This window comes from Mangifera indica, chromosome 4, assembly GCF_011075055.1.
Source record: "Mangifera indica cultivar Alphonso chromosome 4, CATAS_Mindica_2.1, whole genome shotgun sequence".
NCBI lineage: Eukaryota > Viridiplantae > Streptophyta > Magnoliopsida > Sapindales > Anacardiaceae > Mangifera > Mangifera indica.
The window spans coordinates 2,911,568-2,939,013 of record NC_058140.1 but is presented as its reverse complement, the minus strand read 5'-3'; the positions used below and the strand labels follow the sequence as shown (position 1 = coordinate 2,939,013).

Below are 27,446 nucleotides of genomic sequence, written 5' to 3'. Positions count from 1 at the left end.
TTTTGATTTTTTTTATATATATAGCATATAAATTTTATAGATTTTTTGAACTTATTGTTATTAAATTAATAAGTTATTGGAGTTAATTAATAAATATGATTTTATTTTTAGTTTTAAATAATAGAATAGTGGGATAACTATACTGTGATTAAGGAAGGCAAAAAAGAAACATCAGCTAGCCTAGCAAAAAGGAAGAGTATATTATATATATGTATATATATATATTTACATAATTTGAGTATATAGATAATGTGTTATTATATGATTAAACATTATTTTATCTTTAATTTAAAATCATCTAATCACATAATGATATATTATTTATATATTAAAAGTGTGTACGCATAATTTTATTAATTTCGAGCAATACTATACATACTCACTTTTGACACACAAATATACACATATTTATACGTGTCATCATATGATTGAATATTATTTTATCTTTAATTCAGAGTTAATCAATCACATGATGATATATATATATAAGTATGCACATATTTGTATACTTAAAATAGATACATATAGTTTTATTATTTTAAAATATAGTTTTCAAAATAGTTGTGTTATTGTTATTAAAGACAAAGTGTCATGTTTAAGCTGAGATTAACATTTAAATTTAGTTGGCTCATATCTAATATAAAGTGAGATTGTTTATTAGTCAAGTTCAAGTTTCACTCATGGATCTTGAGCTGATTTTATTAGATTTGATTCAACCTTAAATTGAATTTTGTTTGGATTCAATTCAAATTGTATCAGGATGTAATTTTATTTTCTTATATTTGTTTATCGTAATGTCAAGATTATTTATTAATTACAATAAAGCTATATATGTAAATTATATGATAATACATTATTTTATCTCTAATTTTAAATTATTCAATCATATATTGGTATGTTATTATTTATATATAAAATTATACACGTTATCGAGATGGAAACTCTTTTTATCGTAAAAGAAATAGCCTGGGTTTGAAGGAAGCAACTTTTATCCATGCTGCATGGGTAAACTCTTTTACTAAGCAATTCTCTCTGTTTGGGCACCGTGTTTGTATACAAGAAGTCACTGGTAACTTTGTTTGCATGGATTCTGAACTTCATATATCTTAGAACTTCTCCAAATGGGTTTTCTGCTAGGCATTTCTCAAGGAAAGATATTCAAATAATTGCTGGATGTAGATGCCCAAGTATCGACAGGAAAGTTGTTAACTCAGGGAGCGTCTAAGGGCAAACGTGGGTATTGATGAAGGAAATGTATGTGCATAGTTTTATTTCATGACATTTGCCTATCTACTGATTTATCCATAGAAGGAACTCTTTCTGTGCTCAAATGTTTTAGTTATCAAATTATTATCTCGTAAAAGAATAGATACTTCAATGAATCATCATTTGTTTATCACATGCACTAAACGTGGACAACCATCTTAGTAGGTTTGCAGCTCCTGCAACTTGAGGGGAAACTGTGAGAGGGCATATGTTAAGGCACGTGAAGATGAAGGTGGACGAACAGTGGATGCTTTGCTTATTTTGTTGACATGTGGACTTGATCCTGTTATAGTACTGTGGAGAACAAGGCATGTCTAAACAAACTGATTAAAGAGGCAGTCAGAAGGCTGCCGAAGGAAATGGTGGATTGTAGCACCAAGGAAATTGACTCCAAGCTTTCGCATAATGATCCCTTCAAAGAGGGTGAACAGGTTTGGGATCATCTAAGTCCACAAGGAAGCCACGTAAATGTTCCCATGAAACAAGGCGATTGGTCACGTAATAGGCTATTGATATTTATCAATATGAAATATGTTTGTCCTACATATTTCTCTTTTTTACCATCATGTAGATGTAACTTAAATTTTTCTAGAAATATTAGGTGCTTGCGCAGTGATGGTTTATTTCTGGATAGACTTAGGCAACTGAGGGAGGATCAGGATTACATTCCACTGAAGAAGGGGGACTGGATATGTGATAAGTAATTCTTATTCAGAATTTCTGACTTTCTAATGCTTGTGGCTCTATTTCTTACAGATGTAATTTCTTGAACTTGGCAAAGAATACAAGATGGCTGCAATGCAGAGAAACTCCACTGAAGTGGGAACTCAAACCCGGGGAGTGGGAATGTGAATCGTGAGTGCACTTCCATATTAGTCTTTGATACTCTCTAAATGTCAGTGTGTAAATAATTCCTCAGAAATATGTCCAACATAATTAGAGGTTTGTGTTTTCTACGTGCAACTACATCAATTTCAGAAGAAACATGGTTTGCTTTTAATGTGATCGTAGACGATAAAAGTCATCTAATGCTTCGGCTCAATCACAACATGGAAATGGAAGCTATCAGAACCGTGGTGGACTTTAGGATAAAACCGAAAAAAAGAAGCTGAATTATCTCAATCACATTGATCAAGATAGACATAGTCCAACAAACAGGGGTGCAGATGCGTGGAGATTTGTAGAGGAAGAAAGTGAAGACGATGATCAATCAAATTCCAGATTTGTTGATTTTCCCATTGCAGTATGTAAGAGGGAATTTTCTCGGAAACCAAAAAAGAGAGAAAAATGGAAGCTCGAGATATTGGAAAGGAAAGAAGGGAAAGGGAACACGAGAAAATGATGATTCAAGTGCTACTTTCAGCCAGAGAAGGTCGGACTTCCTTGAATAGCTGAATCTTCTGATGATCAAGAAAAAATTAATGAGGGTGCAAATGAAGATGACCACCATTTCTTCCATCAACTTCACCACAATTTTCGAAATAAACATTGCTCAAATGGAGATGACCACCGTCTTACTGCTCTGCTAGGTAGACAATGAGGGTGCAATATAGCGTGGTAGTATGATGGAGAACAAGTCGTGCCTGAAATGAAGCTCAATTGTAAAACTCTCTTCATTTTCACTGACGTTATTGCAATGCTGTCAATGTTTACACAAGTTTGTGCATTATGCAAATGACTTGTACATTATATTTTTAAATCTCTTACAATCAGATTCACATTGTACTTCATCCTGTTCACTCTGTTTCTGACAACCTATAGTAATTTACTAATGATTTGCCATCCAACTCCTTCGTGAAGAACCTTCTCATATAATCCGCGTGGGTGAAGTGCCGGAAAACAGCTGGCTTCTCCGGTGATATCAGCTCTGGCAATGGTCCACGCAAACTACCCTTGTCACTTGAGTTGAAGAATACCGCAACTGAGATTCGGGGTTCCTGGGATGGATTAGCCAACACTCTATGTTCCACGCTTCTGTATTCATCATTCGACAAAATCTGAAGAACCAAAGGAAAAAAATTTGAGGTGAAAAATATATAACTAGCAGTTATACAAAAAATTTTATTTTCCGCATGAAAGGATTACAAGAACCTTATATCTATTGTAATCAGAATTAAGAATATATATCAAGAGATTTCCAAAGTTATTAAATATTTAAACAATTGTTCATCTCCTAAATAAGAGCCCTCAGAAATTCACAAAAATTTCAAAAGAGGCCTATGCAAGGGGCATATGTCTAGTAGCCAGAACTAAAATCAAGTAGAAAATCAGAAAAGTATTACATAAACCCAGAATGTGGAAAGACAAGGTTTTCAAGTTAGCAATATTATTGTTGAAATCAGAAATTCTGAAAGTTCAGCTACATCATTGAGCTAGCGGATAAAATTTATGATCTTCTTTTAAAAGAAAAAGAATTAGAAACCTACTTTCCTCTTCACCACTTAGTTGATCTAAATAAATAGTTAGTGTTTCTGGTAAATGAAAGATGGAATTTTCCTTTTCATTTTGATGTAGTTTCTTTGCAAAATAAATCAAATCAGGCTACGAATTTGTATTCTCTTTTTCCTCTATTTGAAGAGTGGTTATAGGGATAAAGCAAGTGAGCTGAATCATACCTTTCCTCATAACCATCTCTCATCCATTTTCCAAAAAAAAGAGGTATCATTTTCACTCAAAAGTAACTAATGAATATCATAACAATTTATTAAAATCCTGAAGCTCTTAACATTTACAAGTTATCAGATAAAACTTAAATTTGTTTACCTGAAATATATCTCCAATGTTGATAACAAGAGCTCCAGGGATAGGCTTAACATCCACCCATTCCTCGCCATACTTAACCTGCAGCCCACCAACTTGACCTTGCAGCAAAATTGTCAAAGCTCCTGGATCGGTATGAGATGTAATTCCCACCGTAAGATCAGGCTGCGGACAGTACGGATAGTAATGGGCCACCATCACCCTGCCTTCCGAAAAAGTCATCTCCTTCAACCTTCCTGACTCCACTCCCAAACCTTCACACAACAGCCCCATCAAGAGCTCCCCTAGCGGTTTAACATGCTCATTCCACTCCACCACCTTTTTTCTACATATTTCAGGAATTTCATCAAGCTCTGGTAGGGTCGGACCCAACCTTATCTGCAGCGTGTCCCTGCAAAATTAAATAATAAACAAGTAACCATTTCATTCTCAACCATAAGTCCTCGAAAATTTCCCTAGAAAGTCACTCAGAAAATCTGTCAACATCTTTATCCTATTATCCCCTTTTGAATATCTTACTTTTCTGAAAGAAACCTTCTCTATATAAGTTAACAAACAAAGCCAAATTCCCCATCATTAAAAAAGGCCAAAGCAAACTTTCTATCCGCATGTACTTTGTTTCAAGCTTGAAACCATCACTACACAACCCAATTGGCTAGGCACCTAAAGGATCATTACCCAATTGCCAATTCTGACTCTTTCTTTTCTGATTAGCGAAGAGACCTTACTTGAACCAGATTGCCCCTTGGAATGAACCAACCAACCTAACAAATTTTCTATCGCATGTATTCTGACTCTTGTAACAACTACAAATTAGTAGATGCCAATCCCACTTAGGTATACCAATTGTAACCACCACAAATGGGTAGAAAAGGAAGCCCACGTGGTTAATAACCCAAATGCCAAGCCTATTCTTTAGTGCTGTGGGACTGCATTAGAATATTGTAAGCTCCACCTACGCTTCTATGTAGATTCATATGACCTCAAATGGTGAATCAAAATTCATACTCAAATGCATTCAAGATTTTGTGTATTTCCAAGTACAAAAGTAAAAAAGATGATGTGACATCGCAAACGAATTTAAGTTTCCATTGTACTTTACCTCCAGCTCGCAGCTTTAGATTGATACAAATCCACGTTAGAAAAGAACGAAACCCCTGTGTTCATCTCTCTCCTATACACCAGCGCCTTCATCTCTGTCGGCTGCTCATGAAACGCTTTAATACCTCCAATCAAACGCTCCAAAACCTCCACCTCAATCCCATGATTAACCACCTGAAAAAACCCCAGTTCCCGCGACGCACGGCCGATCTTTTCCACTATCGACGACCGCAATTCAGCCTCCGCCCCGGACAAATCAATGGTAGGAATGATATCGGATTCGGGCCCGGCACCGGCCCCAGGTCTTTTAAGATCCGACAGAGTTTCGGGAGGGTGGATGAAGAAACGGGGGATGGCGGTGATGCCCGAGTCAACTAAACCTTTGACTCCGAGTTTTGCGTCGTCGAAGTTTTTGAGTTCTTGGAGTCTGTCGTGCGAGTGTTGCTGGGTGTTCATGGTGATGAAATTCGTTGGTTGTCTGTTGTGTTTTTGGAAAACGGGGACGATGAGTTTTGAAGGAAAGTGGTTGGGCAGAGATTGAAGATGATGAAGCGAGGCTTCGTGGAAATTTGGAAGATGGAGACGGCGCCAGCTTTAATGTGGAAGAAACTGCAATAAACAACAATTTTTTTCGAGAAAACAAGCTATCAAAGAAGCTACAAAATAAAAAAAGAAACATTTTTTAATTTCTTAACACAAAGGGGTTTTTACTTTTGGACTTTTGTTTTAATTTAGAAATAATGTCCGAAAAACTTTAAACAAAATAATAAAATTATTTTAAATATATTTGATATTTAAAATATATAAATAAAAATATATTTGATATATATTTTCATCTGATTAGAAGATTTTAAATTTAAAATAAAATGACACTTAATTACATGATAATATACATAAATATATACTCAAAATAAAAATGTATTAATATTGCTCAACAAATTTTGACTAACTTTATTTTTTTATCGATGATATCGAATTTTTAATATTTACTATTAAAGAGATTAAACTTATTTTGTTAAGCATATACGGGTCTCATATCTACAAGCGAATTTTCCTACAACTTTCCATGTACTCCGGATCCAGGAGGAAGTGATTGTTATCCCATTACTGTAAAAGATGTAACTAGAATGTAATACTATGAATGTAAGAAAGGTTGACATATTAGGGAGGACTTGGGAGCACTTGCACATGTGCCATCTTTCAATAGTCTTGTTATTTTTAGATGAAAAGTCTTCTACATGCATGTTGGATTGTCTTACATGCACTTGATGCATTAGGGCACAATCATGTAGTTTGTCGCTTATTTAGTGTTATATACACGCGTTTAAATAATGAATAGTTTGCTCATACAATAATTATATCATACTTTTAGAATGTGGGTAGGGTTTCTTAAACTTTTCATCCTTTTACTTTGATGAACAATAAGTGGACGTTTGAAGTCTCTTTGTACCTTACTAGATTGAAGATATGTGTCATCGATTAAATTCGGATAGTGAAAATTATTTTCTACTCATCACTAACTTCTTTATGAAAAACATGTTTTCACGTTTTTTAGGAATAAATTGTGAAAGACTCTTGTGTCTATCTTTCCCATTGTTATGGACCTCCACATATGTGAGGGATTTCTCATTTGGATTTAATGAAATTAGATTCACCTTTAAGGCATTGAAGAGTTGTAATGACCCCATTTGAGCCTTCTAAGTAGAGTCTCTTTCTATGAAAAAATTCACTATGCTCCTCTTTCATCTATTCCATTCCCTTTTGGCTGGGGTGTGGCTCTTTCCATCATTAGAACTGTGCTCTTTAACTCCTTCACATTTGGCATGCTCCAGTTCGGAACTTTTCCTATCAAAGGAAGACTTGCATCTTTTTAATCTTGGAGGTTCTCAACAATGTCATAGTTGTGACTACATTTTGAACCCATGTAATCATATTTCAATTTGCGCCCACTTTTGGAGCCCACCCATGAAATTAAAGAGCTTATTTTCTCGCTTATTTCATCAATCTATAGCACATGCCTAGAAATACTAGGACATGGTTTACTATTGAATTGGTATGTTTTAACTTAGCTTAAGTCACTTTGTCTTTTCATAGAACAACTTAATCGTATTAAAATAGCACCTTATATGTCAAAAGAAATTATCCAACTTTCGTATCTATTTTCTCATCATACTTCTTAGATCTAAGAGTTTCAACACATGCGATCACAATCTGATATGAAATAATGATTAGTCTCATTGTTATTACCTTCTTATAAAGAGCCAAGTCGATCTTCATCTCATCCAAGCCCATCCTTATTTGTAATATGAGATTGATGTTTGACCATAGTCCGTCAAACATATTTGTTTTAAAAGCCTTGATAAAGTCATTTATGACTTGTTGTGTATTTGTTGATATTGATAAGATGGTGGAAGGTGGGATAATGTGGTTAAGGTTGGATGTCAGTCGAGTTGAGCTCAAATTTGAATCAGTTTGAGTTTGATTCAATTTGAAAAAGTCAACCTCAAGTGTAGACTCGAGCTCGACAAACTTTCTTTAAACCAATTCGAGTTTAACTCAATTTGAAGAGAATAGAGCTCAAGTTTAATTACAGTATCAAGTCAAGCTTTAAGTTTGGCTTACCTCTGTAGTTGAATCGAAATCGATCAAAATGATTTTTTTTTTTATGCATATTAATCAAAACCATGTCATTTTAGCCAATTTGAATCAATATCTTTTTTTTTTGAGTTTGCAAGTTTGGCGAGTAGAGCGTACACTCCAAGCTCAAACTTGAACTTGACAAAATAAAACATTTAGGTCTGAGTTTATCTAAATTGAGCTCATTTTAGTCTTGTTTGAGTTAAATTAGCAAATAAACTCAAGTCAACTTAACTCAAATTCAACTCTAATGGTGGTTGATGGCTTGAAGGTGACCAAAAAAAAAAAGGCCAAATGACTATTTTTGACCTCAAATTTGGTGAAATAATGCATTCTCACTTTTTAAGTTTGAAAAGTCTAATTTTTTACTGTCATCTATTTGTATTGGTGAATTTTATACGTGCAAAAGTAAAAAAGTTATTTTAATACAAACTAAAAACAACAATTTAAAAAATTTATAATTTTCTCGTATTCACAATATTTACATATTTACCCTTAGTTTTTCATTTTTCCATTATTGCTACCTATTTTTCTCCCACTCATTTATTTTCAGTAGATTTTAATTTGTCTATTTCCTTTTATGCTCCCACTCATTTCTTTTTAATTAATATAAATCTATCTCTTCCTCTTATTTCATATACTCATTTTTTTCCATAAATATCAATTTATAATTTTCTTTCCTATCTGCCACTTATTTATTTTTAAAAATTGTAAATCTATCGTTTCTACTTTATCGTACTCATTTCTTTTCACTTCAGTTGAAAATAAATATAGGGTTATTAAGAGATTTCCTATAAAATTGAAAAAAAAAAAAAGTGATGACAAAGATAAATTGGTCAATTAAATTTTCATTTTTGATATTTTTTTATAATGTTAATAAATAAAATACATTTATAATTGAATGTATTAAATTGTGTGGGCATTTCCCTGGTAATATTAACACATGATTAAACAAAATTTACATTGATATTAAACGGAATTTACTAACAAAGGCCAAATAAATTGGACTTTTTAACCAAAATAATAGAAATCTATCTGTTCACCTAGAGGTTGTTGTGGGCCAAGTTGATACCAGCATAACCCATCAAGCCTATGAGTTAGGTTAGACCTAAGACATACACAATAACGAATCTTATTGATTGGGTTGACTTGGTGGAAGTATAAGACCTACGGGTTGACCTTATATATAGGGTCGGGCCAAACCCCACAATAACGGGGTCTAGCCTACAAGTTGGTCTGGTAATTTTCTTTAAAAAGTATTTTTAATTAATTTTTTTAAAGTCATGTTTCTTTTTAAATTGCCAAGAGTAATGGGCCATGCTAGGCCAGACCACGACTCAATCTAGACAGCCCAGGGGTCAAGCCCTTTCATACCAGGCTTTTTTTCTCGAACCTGGGACTGATCCAGCTCAATTGACGTCTTTAGGTTCACCAGACCTTTGTTGGGACTTTAACTATTTATCTCATGCTTTGTATCCTAACAAAAAACTCACTATCAAGTTCGGTCCATTAACCAAGATGGAATACAGAACTAGCCCACTATGTTCATATCACACCTAACGCAGGCCCAAAATTAAACTCATGCCAAATTAGATTAACAAACAAACACGTTCAAATACAATAATATCGCTAAAAAAAACCATTAATTTTCATTGAATTTGATTAGATAAAATATTTAATTAGATTGGCTTGATTTAATTTTTTTTTCAAATTCATTTGATATAGGACAAAATTCAATGAATCAAATAACTTGTAAATTATCTGTAAAATGATAGATTAAATGACAAAAATAAGATAATCTAACAAGACATTTTGAGTTTCAAACTCTTTAGAGACATATCAAAAATCAAATGTTAACTTATCTGATATAGTAATTGTGATCGTATAATTTTCTCATATTTGATTGATCGGTGTAGCTTATTTTGAAAAAACACACAATTATATATTAATTAGTTTATACCCATTATTAATTAATTGTTTATAAATGTGGCACTAATTTTTAAGAAAATATTAATAACTAAAACTAAATAAAAAGATGGAACAAACCATTATAATTAATTTAATTCTAAAATTTTTTTATTCAAATTTAGTGAAAAAAAAAAATCTTGTTAAAAACCATTTCTCAAATTTAATTAGTTCAAATTGAAATGGACGATTATTTTGTCTCAAAGTTGTTCATCCATACCTTTATTTTGTATAATAAAATTTATTGATTTAATTATTGATTTTATATTTAATTCTTAAACATATAATTACAATAAAAATATATTAATTTGTATCAATAAATTAATAAAAAAAAATTAAAATTATTCATTTGGTTCCAAATTCTTATGATAGAAGGATCACGAAATTTGTAATTAGCAATTAATCAATATTTACTAATATGGTTGAGATATGAACCAAATCCCCTAGATTAATAATGAAATATATATATATATATTAAATGAAAAACCACACATGAATAGGATCGAATCATCTGCACTGAATAGAATAAACTTTATAACTATTTAAATAAATAAATTAATAGTTTAATTTTGGTATGTTATTAGAGGAGGTTTAAACTATGGTTTTAATAATCGGACCGGATCAGCTGGTCGATCCAGACCGACCATGAACCGGTGGTTTAAGCAATTTTGTTTTATAAAAAAACTGTTTTTACTTAAAATTCGGATTGAACCACGGTTGGACTGGCGGTTGGTCTCCGGTTCAAGGTTTCAGTCGGTTCATCTTTGGTTTGGTTCAGTGGAAACATGAAATTTAATGTGCAAAATTTCTGGAAAATTTTTCCAGTGCACAAAACCCAGCTTACCCAGCAACCCTAAATAACTAAACCCATTCACATTCTTCGCATAATTCAACCCTAAATTAAACACATCCAGTTGACTCAAAATTCTTGCATTCGATTCGATTGTAACCTGTGAACTGTCGACACAAAAGCTTGCATCCAGCCGATGACCGTTTGCCTCTTCCTACTGAAGTGCAGAAAACTTTATTGTCATGTACATGAATGACTTCCGACGATAATGACGACGACGACTTCTATTGATAACAGTGACGACTTCTGGGGAAGATTCTTAATGTTGATTCACTGAATATAATATAAATATGTATTTTGGTTTTTGGCTATTTTATTTTCAATATTTTATCATGTAAAGTGCTTTGAGAGTTAAGAGTGTTGATCTTTTACTGGTAATGTATTCGTTAGGGATTAGTCTGGGGAAAAAAACTCTTCATTTGGGAACCCTTTAAAGACATCCAATGCAATCCTCTCTAATTTTAATATTTTACTGTCATTCTAACATAAATTTATCAAATGGGAAAACATCATGCAACACAATATGCAGGATGTTTTGAACCAGTAAATTTATCAGTGATAAAGCAAGAAAGAAAATGAATAAATTAGCAGTTGAACTAGTAATTTATTAGAATCCAATTTTTTTTTTTTAAAGTTGCAAAAGTTATAAATTAAAACTCTGGTTGAACCGGCCAGTCAAAACGGCCTGACCGATTCAATCAAAATCGAACCTCAAAAAGGTTCATCATCCGGTTCGGTTCTTTAAACCTTGGTTTAAACTCGTGATTTTTTATACATGAAATCTTATTTTTTGTCACTCAAATTACCTCTTAAGAGTAATAAAATAATATGTCGCTCAAGTTTCTTGTTGTTAAACTCACAAACTCATGGCTCAAGTTGAATATAATATCAATATATAAACCTTTAAAAGTTAAGCAATGTTATATGCATTCACTTTTAAGTACACAATTAGATACATAAATAATATATTATTATGTAATTGAATATGATTTTATCTTTAATTCAAAATCACTAGATTAGATAATGATATATTATCTATATATCTAATTCTATATTAAAAATATATACATATAATTTTATTTTTAAAAGTTTAAAATTTTATGTTTATATTCCTAAAATTGTATTTTTTAATTTTAAATATTAAAATAACCGATAAATATATAAGTTATATAATATAATTATAATATTTTTTCAAACTGAACTTAAGTTAATCGATCCTCTCTTAGCTCAACTAACATTTGACTTGACTCTACCTAGTTGTAGCTCTAATTTGACCATTCGTTCTAACCATGGGATATTATTCATATAATTACCTCTAATTTCTCACTAAATTAATTTATTTAACAATTATAGTGATCGAGCGATGGAATAATTCATAACATTATTTATATATTTAATGTGTTTTAAAACAAATGTTTCTAATTCAAAATTATTTACTTATAATGTGTTTAGGCATTATACAATTGGCCAAAAGACTTATTCCCTCCCAAGTTTTAGTGTATCTCCAAACTTTTATCTATTAAATTTTAAAAACATAAATATTCATCTATTTATTAAATTTTGTTGTTACTATTATAGGTAAAAACGTCGTTTAATGACTTCATTTAAAAAAAATCTCATTTTTTATCTTAATTTTAAAAATTAACAATTTCTCTCAAATTTAGTTTTAAAAATTTACCTTTTCATCCCTATCTTCTAGGGTTTCTATATTCTAGGGGTAACAACCACATCTTCAAAGTTAAAAAATATTACACTTACATTCTCAGAAAAATGTATTCTCTTTTTTTTATGATCATTCTTTTCAGTGATTTACTTCGATATGTTGTTAACCCTGCCACCCACCACCTCCTCTCCCTCCCCAATAGTTTTCTGGTGTTGAAACCACTTAAAATCTAGCCAAAATGTGTACCAGGTGTGACCATTTCTATTGGATTTTGGGTGATTTTCATACTGAGAAACTACCAAGGAGAGAGAAGAGATGTTGGTGGTGAGATTGATGACGCGTCAAAATGAATTGTGAGAAAGAATGATTAAATAAAATTATAATTTAATTTATGTTGATGTATTAAAAAAATGATTTATAATTTATATTACAATTTATGCGGTTTTTAAATTAAATAAAATTATAAATAATATTTAATATATATATATAAATTCATATTTGATATAATTTTTTAATAAACAATTAGCTTGACATATATATATATATATTTTATAGGTTTATTTCATATTCTAAAAAATTATAATTTAATTTTTACTTATTAAAATATGATATATTTAGAAATGAATGATTTTTAATAAGTTTAAGTGATAATCCAAATCAAATTAAATTATATCTTTTTAGTTTAGTTTGATTTAATTTGAAACTTAAAATAATTTGATTAGAATTTTTACAGTCTATTTTTATTTAATTTAATTTAAAAAAACTTTAATCTGTAACAAACTGACCTTAGAAGGAGAGGAAATTGACTCTATTTTAAAGATAAAAACACTGGGTGTACCAATAATATCAGATTAAAATTAAAATAGTGTTATATATATAATTTTTATATATAAATAACGACTTATCACTATATGATTAGATAATTAAAAATTAAAAATAAACGAACATCCACTCATATAGTATATAAAATTATGTATAGCTTTATGTATAAATAATAATATATTATAATATAATTAAATATTATTTTATTTTAATTTTTAATTATTTAATTATATAATAATATATTATTATTTATATATAAAATTATACATATAATATTATTCTTAAACTAAATTATAACCAAAGACTGAAAGTTAATTATTAAGTTGACCAAGAAACGTACCCTAATAGTAAAAATGTAGAGTTTTATTGATTATCTAACCGCTTCTTTGTGCCTTCATTTGCGGGTGCTCAATTGAACTTTCTGTCCTATTTCAGACATATATTTTAATATATAATTAAATATATAAATAATAAATTATTATATAATTAAATATTATTTTATTTTTAATAGGACTAAACTCAAACCAAGCCTGTTTGAGCTCGAACAAGCCAATCTTAGCAGAGTTCGAGCTACTTACCAAATTTTCTAATTAAAAATTTTGATACAAAACAATGTCATTTTAATCAATATATATTAAAATAACATTTTTAATAACAAAAAATAAGTCAAATTGAATTCGAATCGAGTTTAAACTTAATTTTCATGAATTTGAGCTCAATTATATATAAACTAAACTGAGGTTGAGTTCAAACGAGTTTAAATTTGATTCAGTTCGAATCTAATCTTACACAACATACATAAATTTATTGCAGTGGAAATTGAAATAGAGAGCACTATAGTGGCAGGTGAGGTTGGTGTGAAATTGAAGCGAGGCAAATTATGTAGCCAACAACAGGCATCAGAATATTAAGAGGGAGTACTGATGAAGAACACGGAAAGGGCTAATTTTGGTGTGGGCAGTAAGTAGCGGATGCTTTTTGCCATTAACGTTAACGTACCTGAATTGAGGAGAAGAAGAAAGAATTAACACATAAGTCTTTCAATAATAGCCAAATCACGTATTATATTATATATAAAAAATTAATTTTTTATATTATATATCAAATATCATATAATACAATTTATAAATAATAAAATAATAAAATATTATAATTGACAAATAATCAATTAAAAAATGTTATAAATACCTTCAAAAATTTAAAAATTTTCATACACATCCTAATTATTTTCTCTAAAAAATATGTATTGATTTATATCGATAACATATATTATATTATAAGATACATATTATTTCTACAGGGAATATTATTCCCATTTTTCGATCTGTTTTTGTTACGAGAATGACAAGGATTCCCCATCCTTTCTTTACAAAGAAAAATTTTCTTTTTATACCACAGAAAAAAATCATCTCCCTATTGTGTCTAAACACAATATAAATATGTTAAATAACAAAATTAATTAAAATTTAAATTAATCAACTATTTTAAATGTCACAAATATCATATATTAACTACTTTAATATACAAAACAAAACTCTAAATAAACTTGAAAAATATAAATAATCTAAAATTATATTTATATGAAGGGATAAAGATAGGGATGAGAATTGAAATGGGGACGAGATGAGGAGAGAATACATATATCTCTGTCTCTGATTGTGAATATTATTTTATCCATATCCCTATCCTCATCATTTTATCTGTTTCTATCAAAAAAGTTTTTTTTTTGGTTAGGATAAAGAAGAATTAAAACATTTAAATTTGAATCAAAATTATCATATTTAGGTGATAGGCATGCGGATACACCCTTATCAAAATTATCATTTTCTTTTTTAATAAACAAGACTTTATCTAACTATATCAGATAGATAAATTCAAAATATAGTGAGTAAACTCACAATAATTACGTAAGATACGACATGATTTTGCTTAAGGATAAATGACAACCCTTGGATCATTAAAAGCAACGATAAGCCTTGTAATCGATGGCTAAACAACAATAACTTGGACTGAGATTTAGCGGTGGTTGCTACTCGTCTATTAACAAATATTAGGTCATATAGGCAAGGCAAGGCAAAGCGATCTTGTTCTTCTATCATTAAGGGCTGACCATAGCATCTTGTACCAAGATTTGACTGTTAAATTATGGCCAAATGACTACTTTCTAGGCAGACACATCAATGGATCACGCTGGGCCGATTTCGGTTTGGTCCATCGGGCTTATGGGCAAGTCAAACCCTAAACCCGTACAATAATAGGCCTTCAAACAAGGTCGATCGATAGATTTTTGAAAGCTCAAAGTCTGACCTTATATTTATAGGATTGGATCGACCTTTAATTCAGTTGGCTCATTTAATTTTTTTTTTAATTTTAATTAAAATTTTTAACCATAAATTATTTTTTAATTATTAAAATCGATGACAGTATTTCAAATATTTTATTTATAATTTTTCACTTGTGATGGAAAAATATCGTAGTTACGTAATTAAAAATATTATAAGTTTATATCATAAGACAAATAAATTAATTTATATATTATATTATTATAAACATAAATAAAATATATATACCATACTATTTATCTACTCATTCTCAACATTTGAATTTCTGAATTCATTTGATATTGAATTCATTTATAATATTTTGTAATGATAAAATTGAAATGAAAATGAAATTATAAACAAAAAGAATTATTATTTGTAAATTCAGACAATTTTTGAAAGAGAGTTGATGAGAGAAAATGAGATTGAGAATATAATAAAAGAATTGAGATCGAGAAATTTATAAATAAAATTGAAAATAAAAATGATTTGGATTGGTTTATATAGAAAAAAATAAAAAAAATAAAGTTTTGTTTTTGTCTACTAATGACAGAAGCAACTGAAGACTTCTGCACAGAAGCCTTGTTTTTGCCTTTTTTTTTTTAATTTTTTAAATAGTACTAGGTCGGGTCAGGTCGAGTAATCCATGAATCTAATATTAAAGTTCACAATTCGATTCGAAAGACCCATAAGCCAAACCTAGTATATTATAGTATCAGACTAGACCTAAATTTTAAACTTCAGACTGAGTCTCTATATCTATCCCACGTAAGTTTAGATGACATAACAAATTTATCTTTCAAGTTGACACGATTAATTTTTCACTTATCCATTAAATTGATTAAAAAATAATTAAAAAGACAAAATACTTTCAAATTAAATAATTCTATGTCTTCAAAATTTTATTATATAATATTAATACCTTATATTTATATTAACCTCAATTAAAATAAAAAATTACTATTACAAGTATAAATAAAAATATCAATGATATTTGTCATATGTTTAAGGTTAATTATAGTTTTTAAAAAAAGTTGACCGGTGATAATAAAAATATTTGATTGTTTTTTATGAATTCCGAAAAAATTTTGGGATATTTTTAAAATTTTCAAATTTTAATGTGTATCTCAATAGTTTTAAAAAATACAATTACTCCCAAAGAGATGAATAAAATGTAACAAATTAAAGCCATAAATATATTACAAAGTATTAAAGTTATAAATATATTTATAAAAATATGAGGTAAACATGATAATTTTTAAAATAAAATAAGAGAAATTTATGTTTACCCTTAGTAAGTTTTAAAAAATTATATTTACACCCTATATGAAATTATTTAGACAAAATAATATAAATACCTTTCTAACTGTTAAATTTTAACTTGATTACACAGGTAAAGTCTTAGGCAGTATAACTAAACTCATAGTTATTATATTATATAATTCAAGATTTTATTAATGCAATTCAAACCCGAACTCTCTTATCGAAGAATTTTAATACCCATCAATTTTATTAATTACTTGGATCAATTAAAACTAATAGTTCACTTCAAACAAATGAACGGGAAATTAGTTTTTCTGAACTTAAAAAGAATGTCAGTAGCCCTTCCCTTCTCTAAAGATAAGGTGTCAAATTCCTATTGGGCTCTCAATTATATATATATATATATATATATATATATATATATATATATATATATATATAAAACATCCGATGATAGAGACGTGGGATGTTAGTGCGTGTTTCTGGAGAGGAAGCCATGAAAAACAGCACGGTGGCCATCAGACGACTCCATGCAACAAAGAATGTATTCATATTATATTCTTCATCTACTATAAGATTTGTCTTAGATCCTTCAGCATTATGTCTTGTTTATTTCCTTTGGTTTCATCTATTTGCAGGAGAATGGCACAGTTGTGCCGCCATGGTTAATTGTTATGTACAACACAGTGTTCTTTGGGAACTGCATGGTTCATCCAAACACCAAGAAGAACGAGCTCGATCGCTTTTGCATTGATTGTGTTTCTTCTTTGTGCTCTCACTGTCTTCCCGTTCACATTCACCACAAACATGTTAAGGTCTTGCTTCTTCATCTTCTCCGATAATATGGATTTTTTCATACATATATATATATATATAGAGCTTGGTTTTGCTTTTACAGATTCGTCGATATGTTTACAATAATGTGATCAATCGACACGATTTGAGCAAACACTTCAACTGTTCCGGCATTCAAGTATGTTCATTTCCTCAACTCATTCGTCTTCCTTGAAAAAACCGCAAATTTGTGTTGAAACTCTTCATCTTCCCTATTTAAATTTACAATATATTCTTTATGTGTCTTCATTAATGATAGAATACTTCAACAAGTCAAGAAGAATTTATGATGCACCTGCCAATACATTTAATTTTAGTACAAAGTTTATGTTACATCACCTAAATCAACCATCAGAGTAGGCCAAATTTACTATAAAGTTTAATTTTAGGATAAGGTTCTTCATGGTTTAGCTTGAGAATTTATTATTATTTTTTTAATTTTAATGAAATTGCATTTTCTTTTTCATAGACTTATCATACAAATAAAACAAAAGTTCTGTTCTTGAAACAAAGGAATCAACCACAACAACAACAACAACAACAACCGCAACAAATTAATTCAAAGGACTATAGTTGCATTATTTGTGATAGGAATTTGCAGGAAAATTCACTCTATTGTAGCATTGCATGCAAGGTCAGTCATTCTCTCTAAATTCTCTCCTTTATTTTTAATTTTAATTTGTTTTGGATAAATACATACATTTATGTTTTGGATAATTAAGGTTGTAGCTCTATTTGGAGATAGACACAGAGAAGAAATAAAAGATAAATCAAATAATGTAAAACTTATCATCAAAGATGAAGAGGAGGATAAAGAATACTCATCACCACCATCGGCCAAAAGGCAAAATCAAAAGCGATCAAGAAAAGGGATTCCGGTGAGGGCTCCGATGTAATGATTTTTCATAATCATTAATACATAATGTCTATATTATTTCTTGTTTAGTAACCTAATTTCAATTTAAGTGTACTAATTATATTTAAAGTGATTAGGATTGTGTAATTAATATCATAAAACATTTTATGATTTGAACTTAGCAATAGATCCTTTGACTTACTCTCTATCTATATGTATAAATGTGGCATATCATTGTTGCTATGAACGTTGTTATGATATAAGCCAACTAACGTTTAGCACATTGGGTTTTTTTTTGGAGTGTTGAATATTGAAAGCAAAATAGAATCTCTTACCCATTTCGGGTAGAACATCGGGTTAAATAGAATACATAACTCAGTACATAGATTAGAGTAATGTTATCCATATAAATATTGTGTATAACTTTGTGCGCAAATAATGATATGTAATCATGTGATTGATTAGCTTTAAATTAGAGATAAAATAACATCAAATTATATAATGACACGTTATTATTATTGTGCATATAGTTATATTGATATAGATAATGTGTTATTATATGACTGGGTATTTAAAATTAAGAATATATTAACACACAATCATATAATATCATTTATATATCCAATTATATACTAAAAAATATGCATATATAGTATTGTTCTTTAATAACATTCAATCACATAATGATACATCATCTATATATTTAAATTGTATACAAAAAGTTTATACGCAAAATATTGCTCTTTCTTAATTTTTATTGAAATCAAAATAGAATTTGTTACCCATTATGGATGGAACACTTGGTTAAATAGAGTATATAATTTGGTACATAAATAATGTATCATTACATGATTAAATAATTTTGAATTAAGAATGAATTAACACACAATTATATAATATATTATTTGTATATTTAATTATGTACTTGAACGTGTACACATATAACATTGCCCTAAATATATACATTGCACTAAAAAAAAAATTATTAAACCATGCAACAAAATGAATGGAAGAAGCATTTTAATTTTCATCAATCATTTTATGAATGTTCTTCATCATGCAAAATTCCAAACAAAAGGAATTATATGTACAAGTTGTTCTGTCTCCTTGTTTAATTATTTGTTGGTCCAATTTTTAATTAATGTAAGCATGAACTATGTTACAAATTATTTATCATGTAAGTATGAACCATGCAATATTATATTATATGATCTATTACTTCATATAATCCATTAATATATGTCATTGCAATTTATATTAGAGATCTTTGGAATTATAATGTTTTATATAAAAAATCTTGTGAAGAACTCATGCCATTAACCTTTTTTTTTTTTATTTTGCAAAATTAGTAAAAAAGTCTTAAATATTTGACATGAAAATTGTACGATGCAAAAGTTTTTGTTAGAAGTAGAGGTGGTTGGCAACAACCCCAATTCGAGCTTAAATTTTTGTGTATTAATCTCATACTTAGCACAAGATTGACACATTTGTGATGTTGTTGTACCAAATATTTTTTTTTTAATAACTTTTGTATCATCTTCAAATGAGAATTACTATTAGGGGATACATTGGACTTGGACTTAACATCTTCAATATGACCAAATTTTAATTTAATAAAAAAGAAAAATATTAATTTTATTTACTTATTTTAAATGTGGAAGAATATTAATTTTATTTATTTATTTTAGATATGGCATGTGGGTCTTGAAATCCTTGCATAAATGATAAAACTTAATTAAATTCTGAGAAAATGTCAATTCAGTGAATGTATTTGTAAGTCCGTGCTATGGTTTTCTTAATTTGATATTTGATATTTTTTGATCGGATGTGATGCGAGGGCTCACAGGAACAGTCGTAGATAGACAACACTGAAACATTACCCCTGTTGTTCTTCTGTCTTTGCACTATTTAATTACTACAGCTGTTAACGGAAAACCCTAACGCAAATCTCTGAATCCGACGTTCTCAAAATGGGTTCTGAAGGATCAACTGTTGTCGGTGAGCTTCTAGATACTCTAGATATTAATTTTCTTGTTAATTAATCACTATTAATTTTCCGCTTTTGAATTTGATCAGCTATCGTTACTCTCTTTACACTGCTGTAGCTTTGAGAATTTTCATAAATTAGGGTTTTATTTGAGTTGAGCTTGTCAATGTTCCATGATCTTGTTAATTTTTTTTGTTTCTGTGAAAATTCTTGGTGGATCACTGGCTTTGATGTGTACTTGAACAATGTGTTTCAAGTCACAAGTAGCAAGAAGTAGAAAAATAAAATGGGTTATAGTTACTGGAGCTTTTTTGTTTTTATCTTTTAATCTTATTAATCTTTGAGATTCTAATTTGTTACTGTCAAAAATGTAATTTTGGTGCTGCTGATGAGGTTTGTTGTTGATATATTGGAATTGTTTTAGAGTATACTCGCTAAGGAAGCTTAAACATTAATTTAATTGTGGAATGATTATGTCATATACGAAAAAGTATTTAAAGAGTTGACTATGGACAATATATTGTTTGATGTTACAAAGATCCAAAGTGGAGAGTACATCCAAAGTGGAGAGTACTCTATTGTCAATTTGCGATCACTCAAGGTGTGGAAATTAATAAAGAAATCTGAACAAGAAGTAATGATGTCCAACCTACTCATACAATCAAGTTAAAAGATAGAAAGATCAATAACACAACCATCACTGAAGATGTAACTATTTACATGTTTTGGCTAAATTTTTTGCATTCAGTAGTTAGATTTTTGAATCAAACCAAGAGTTACAAGAAACTCTCAAAACCATTATTATATTTTTGGAATAAAAATATACTATCTAAAGTAACTAGCAATGTTCTAATACTAGAATACAATAAAAAATATACTCATCTCAAGTAACAAGCAATGTTCTAATATTGGAATGCAAAATATAAATTTTCTGTACAAAATTTCTCATTCTCCTCTGACTCTTACATAAAAGAAGAAAAAGTCGAGAAAGCTTTAAATAAGTTTATAAAGAGAAAAGACCATTTTGTCCTTAGTGAAGAATTGGCCAAATTTGGTTTTCTGTGCTGAAACCTGTTATTATTTATTTATTGGTCATATAATTAGCTCATTGATTGAAAATTATGTCATGTGCTTCTGTAAAACACCCAAGTTATCAACTAAACTCCAAAGCTACAAAACTTCTTTCACCGAGAGTTGTTAAACATTGGCTCAAATTTGTTTAATTTTCATTCAAAACAAAATGATGTTTACTCATGGTGAGTTCGTGTGGTGTTACTCAATTGATACCTTTTCTAAAAGGATTTGATGTGCTGAACCTCTATGTGGTGTTAAAATAAACCGTTGTACAAGATTTAATATTTTTTTATTGTTGGGAAATCCTTCATTATTAAATACCATACTGGATAAATTTTCCTTTATTAGTAGTTTTTGGTATTTAATTTGCATGCATCCTTGAGTTGTGATCGCGTAACTAAAATTATGAATTTTTGCAGTACCTAGGAATTTCAGATTACTGGAAGAGCTTGAGAGAGGAGAAAAAGGGATTGGGGATGGAACTGTCAGCTATGGAATGGATGATGCTGATGACATATTAATGCAATCTTGGACTGGGACTATTATAGGTCCCCCCAATGTATGTCTTCATCCTTTCACCTATTTATTTGATGTGCATGAGTCTTCATACGCATATAAAGTTTTGATGTAGTAGATGTTGAGAATTTCAAAATAATCTGCAATATAGACCTAATTGATTGAACTGTGAGCAGTGTTATTTATTGTATTTGATATGGTAGTTATTAATGTTTCTTGAAAAGTAATGGTAAATCTGAATCATGTTGCTAAAATAAACAATTCCGTGCTGAGTTTAGTTAATAGAAATTTGGTTATTTCCCTTAGGATAAAAGTGTCTAGTGACTAGCTATCAAGGTGTCATGTGGAGTGCCTAGTTGACATGGGTGAGAGATTGTCCTGTTTTTATATATATTGGTTAAGGACATTCTAATTCAACGTTGTTAACATTTTGCCAAGCACATATCTGGAGGAGTCTGCTTCATTCTGCATCGTTAAGCTTTATTTTGATATTTTCAATTGGATGTGATTAATTTGTTCAATTTGAGTAAAATCGGATTGAATGGAAGTTGATTGTATGTATGGTGTCATATAGTTTAGTAGTACAAGATTAGATAAGATCGTGTTTTGTGAATAATCACATTTTCATCTCTAAGTTAAAATTAATGTAAACAAAAAAGATAATTATAGGAAATTTAAATATTTTAACTATCTTCATTACAAGTCATTTAGGCGTAAGATAAGACCGTACTATGTGAATAATCTCATAGTTGAGATGTGGCCTTTGGGCATATGTTAAGACTCTCCCTGTGAGATTAGTTATCCCGAGAATGTGAAACTAAATGGTGGGTCCTGATTCTACCCCTTCTAAACATCAAACATGGTTTTGGGACTTTGATAATAAATATCATAGTTTAATCTCATGTCCTCGTCATTGCTACAAGGAGTATTTGGTACATCGGATAGAATGGAATTGGATACAGGATTGTATTGATCTCATAATTTTGGTCCATTAATAGTCTCTTATTGTGGGATAACCAATTTCTGTATGATCTTTGGTTACCAATGCTGACAAAGTTACATGGTATGACATAAATGGACAAGATGCCTACTTTTTTTTTTTTTTCTAAAAATTTAGGGGACCTTTTGACATATGACACATGGCAAAGGAAAACTTAATATTGAATGGTCAAGATTTGTGTCATTTATATGTTTCCTTTACTGTCAGTTGGGACTTGGAAGAAATGGGAAGAAATTGCATTCTTTTTTATTTTTTTGTATTTTTCCCTTTGATTAGAGTTGATTTTATACATACGCATTCTCTACAATTCAGGAAACATCATAATTACAAAAATATTACAATTGATTCTTTTCTGAATTGACACTTTGCTTATTTTTCCTCATTATCAACCATTAAAACACCATAAAAACACAGTTAAGATGTACAGAAAAATTATGGAGAAGCAAACTGTGTCTTTAAAACGAAAATTTCAATATTCCTTTCTCGTCACACAAATCAGCTTTCAAATCCAATGGTCAAAATATTGCCCAAAAAATGCCAAAAAGCAATTGAGTTTGTGTTTTATCCTTTTTAGTTTCATAAGAGTGAACAGAAAGTTTTACAGCCGAATATTCAATAAACTAAGAATTATTGTACTTCCGTTACTAAAGAGTCAACTTTCATTGAGTTTGATAACTTTTTGTTTTTGATCGGTGATGAACTCATTATTTTCAAAACCTTCATCTAATTCTTAATCTCCATACCCATAAATATCAAGTCCTAGAGTGAAAAAGCCTGAGTAGTTGAGACAGACAGTACATTAAGAAGCCATAATTCTAGATTTCAAGTGCCACAAAATCTTTGAGTTCATCTTTGTATTTGTTGTTAGTTAATTTGGGTCACCAAAACAAAATTGGGAGGAGACTCATGTTCAATCCAAGAGGCTTACATTTGAAATTGAGGATGTCTGTGCCATAGAAGATAGCGACTTATTATTTAGAGGACCTAGTGGTTGGTTTGCAACTGAGGATGCTTATGAAGTGGAAGGTAAATTTGCAATTGGTTTACTACTGATTTAAGCAAAGATTTTAGTGGATCCAAAACACAAGTTTATTGTTTCATAAAGCAGCTGAGAACAAAATGAATAAATATATGTGGATTATGGAACCAATATATATTGTGAGTAACATGTTTTAAGCAAATAATATCAGACTCTAAGACATCTTAATCCCTGTTGGCCTGCCTCAAGGCTTTTTAAATTTTTCATCAAGGAATTAAAAAAAGGATGTGCCTTCTGAGTCTTGAACATTGGATGCTACAATCAATCTTTGGAAGCACAAACTCTCATCTAAGATCTGCCACACTGTGAGCTCTGCCCTGGTGAAGTCGTTCTGCCTCTAATGCAATGACCTGCTAATTCTCTAACCAAGTGTCTTGCTTCTGTGCCTTGATGATCTGTTGGGACTATAAAGCCTATCTCAGTGTTTGGCGATTAAATTTGCTTTTATCAGTCTTATGCAAACATTTCTCTCTCCTTGTTTCTTGTGTACTTTTTCATCTCTGCAAGCCATTATTATTTATTTTTATTGACTTTTTCATTTTATACTTGTTTAACCACCTGGCTGAAACTTGAAACACATTTTGTGAGAATTTTATTGATAAGGCGAAAGGACCCATGATTTGGTGGTCTAATGATTTACATTTTATAGATTAGCTGAAAATTGTTGTTTTGTGTACCATGTGTGGAAATTACGCTTAAAGGCTGAGTGTGATTGAGAAGAGAGATTTGAGAAGGTACTTAAAGTTCTTGTTTAGTTATCAGTATTTCATTTTGGACTGTATAAAGGACGTAAGGTTAAAGTTGATGAGTTGGCAGTCACAGAATATATAGCTGAAAACAGATGGAGATATGGTATCTACAATTAATAAATAATTTGAATCAATGCCTTCTGACTTCTTGTGGCATCCATATCTCCTTCTTTTTGTCTTGTATATCAGTAATCATGTGAAAGGATTTTATTTTGGTCTGGCATTCAACTGTCCTTTGTGATGTTGCATGGACATGTTCAGCTATCTGAACTGGTATTTTATGAAACTTGTTAAACTAGTTTGATAAAATTAAATTCATATAGATTTACAGAATTTGCTTCACCCAAAAAATTTTAAAGGGTGATACATGTAGATCTTTACACAATTAGTTTTCTAAATACTTGGAGTTTGGTTTTTCTTATAACAGTCTTGACTGTATTATATGTGTCCTGATATTGGCTCTTACATGTTCAAATCTTCTCTTATATCTAGTACAAGTGCAACAAATCCAAACTTGCGAACATTCTTATTGTGAAAATAAAAGTAAATAAGATGACTTTCGACCATAAACCACCACACCCATCTTTTTTATCTAGACTTCCCAGATCAAGCTCCCTTAACTGCATCCGTTCCATAACTTCTCTTTTTCTCTCTTTCCATTTCCATTTCCACTTCTCTTTTCCATCATTCATCATCTCTTCACTGTTTGCCGATGCTTTTGTTGGTTGTCTCATGAAAGTTATTGCATAAGAAAGAGGGCAGAGTGGAAGAAAAGAGAAAAAATGAGTTTCGTTTTAGCCTTTCCATGGAGTTTGGTACAGAATAGGAAGCTTCACAAAGTATAAAGGAACCAATTAATTGGAGAGGTAAAAGAATAGTGAATTTGATACACTTATGTGAAAGAAATTAATTGAAGAAAAGTGAGACTAAAGATTGTAAGAGAGAATGATTGCATGAATATAAAAGAGAAACAAGGAGAGATTTATTTTGGGAAGGTGTGAGAGCTTGGCTCACAAGACTGCTTCGAATGTTCTTGAAAGTTTATAGGCTTTATAATCCTTAAGAAGTCAGCTGCTGGATTGTAAAGAAATATAATTGAGTGAATCTGATGAGAACCCAGCCAAATTCCAGCCAAACAGAACAATAAAAGCTCATCAAGCAACAATGAACTAATTAATTTCAGAGCAGAGAAACATATTGACTGTAACACAAAGCTGAATTGGTGAATTGGGTTGATCTAGTGATTACAGATCTTAGCTGCAATACAATCAGCTAGATTACTCAACAACACTGGAAACTAATTATGTTTGGATTAATATGATTTTTTGACATTTCTAGGAGTTTGACTGTAATTTTCTAATGAGTACATATTATATCTCAATCTTTATCGTTTTTTCAGAAGCAAAATTTATCTTATGTATTGATTCTTCATGTCAGACTGTTCATGAGGGGCGTATCTACCAGTTGAAGCTTTTTTGTGGCACAGATTATCCAGACAATCCACCGAGTGTTAGATTTCAAACCCGGATAAACATAACCTGTGTCAATCAAGAGACTGGAGTGGTCAGTGTCTTTCCTCATTAGACAGTTTTGAAATTATATGCTTACGGTAGTGATTTTGATAATTACCAATGTGTAATTAAATAACCAGGTTGAACCTAGTCTTTTCCCAATGCTTGCTAATTGGCAAAGGGACTACACAATGGAGGACGTTTTGACTCAACTGAAGAAAGAAATGATGTCTCCTCAAAATTGGAAGCTTCCTCAACCTCCAGAAGGTGTGTCAATGTATTTTTTCTGTTCTGTCCGAACCTATTTTTATGCTTCTTGCAGGTTGAGAAAACAGGGTAGTAGGTATAACATATTGTGTTTTCAGGCAATGAAGATGCGAGGGTGGATCACAAGGGGTTAGTGCTCAAGTGTTGTATTCTCTGAGTCGCTGAAAGACTCTTTGTATGCAGGTGATAATGTATATATAAGGTTTATAATATAGATTATTTGAACCGCGGCTAGTTCCATGCATGTCTGAGAAAAGTTGTCATTAGCTTCATCAAATGGTGGCTAAATAAGCTGGATTCTTTATGAATCAATGACATGTTCATCATTTAACTGTGTAGTTTATCCTCATCTTCCTCCCGTTCAGGTGTATTACATTTCTGGATGTAACAATGCCAGTATGTTGAACCTTACTGTTTTTGTGTGTGGGTACTCTAGAATGATTCAAGCGAAAAAGGATAAGATAAAAACAAGTTTGAAATTAGCTTGTTGAATCAAGGCTTCATTCGATGATATAATTATGTGTGGGTTTAGGCGGAAAATATTTGTTTAGTTTGGCGGTTGCTTAAATGTATAAAAAAATTATTCTAATAATTTTTTTTTTTATTACTGACATTATTTTATTTGGTTGTGAAATAATAAAATATTCTAATACTATTTTATTGTTAATAGTAATGTGACAAATAATATAAGAGATACTCTGGTTATCATTTCTACATTAGGTATTAAAAGATTATTAAGATAATTTTAATTTTATTATAATTATATTCTTATTTATTAATTTTTTATTTAAAAAATGATTTCATTTTCAAATAATATAAAAATATTTTTAAATAATTATATTATAAGAAATTTAAGTAAAATAATGTTTTTTTATTCTCTAAAAAAAAATTATTATTATTAATATCTATCAAATTTTATTAAATTTTGTTAAACATATTAATAATTTATATATTATAATTTTTAA

At 30.0% G+C, this 27,446-nt stretch overlaps 2 protein-coding genes, 1 long non-coding RNA gene and 1 pseudogene across 3 annotated transcripts; 3 read left to right on the top strand and 1 right to left on the bottom strand.

Annotated features, from left to right (window-relative positions):
- The first annotated feature begins 994 nt into the window (after positions 1-994).
- On the top strand, positions 995-2,353 carry LOC123213651 (annotated as a pseudogene).
- A 497-nt stretch (positions 2,354-2,850) lies between these two features.
- LOC123213933 (1-aminocyclopropane-1-carboxylate oxidase homolog 4-like) lies at positions 2,851-5,767 on the bottom strand. Its single transcript, XM_044633568.1, has 3 exons — positions 5,129-5,767; positions 4,030-4,417; positions 2,851-3,263 (listed from the first exon to the last, which is right to left on the bottom strand). Exons 1-3 carry the CDS (start codon positions 5,581-5,583, stop codon positions 3,003-3,005), a joined length of 1,104 nt encoding a protein of 367 aa, XP_044489503.1. The 5' UTR covers positions 5,584-5,767; the 3' UTR covers positions 2,851-3,002.
- A 14,404-nt stretch (positions 5,768-20,171) lies between these two features.
- Positions 20,172-26,963, top strand: LOC123213934 (ubiquitin-conjugating enzyme E2 variant 1B-like). The gene is made up of 5 exons (XM_044633569.1): positions 20,172-20,336; positions 21,819-21,958; positions 26,141-26,266; positions 26,355-26,481; positions 26,580-26,963. The coding sequence occupies exons 1-5, from the start codon at positions 20,309-20,311 to the stop codon at positions 26,636-26,638; spliced, it is 480 nt and encodes a 159-aa protein (XP_044489504.1). The 5' UTR covers positions 20,172-20,308; the 3' UTR covers positions 26,639-26,963.
- On the top strand, positions 21,967-25,650 carry LOC123213935. The gene is made up of 2 exons (XR_006501779.1): positions 21,967-23,941; positions 24,656-25,650. It is a non-coding gene; the product is annotated as an uncharacterized LOC123213935 (long non-coding RNA).
- Positions 26,964-27,446: the final 483 nt, after the last annotated feature.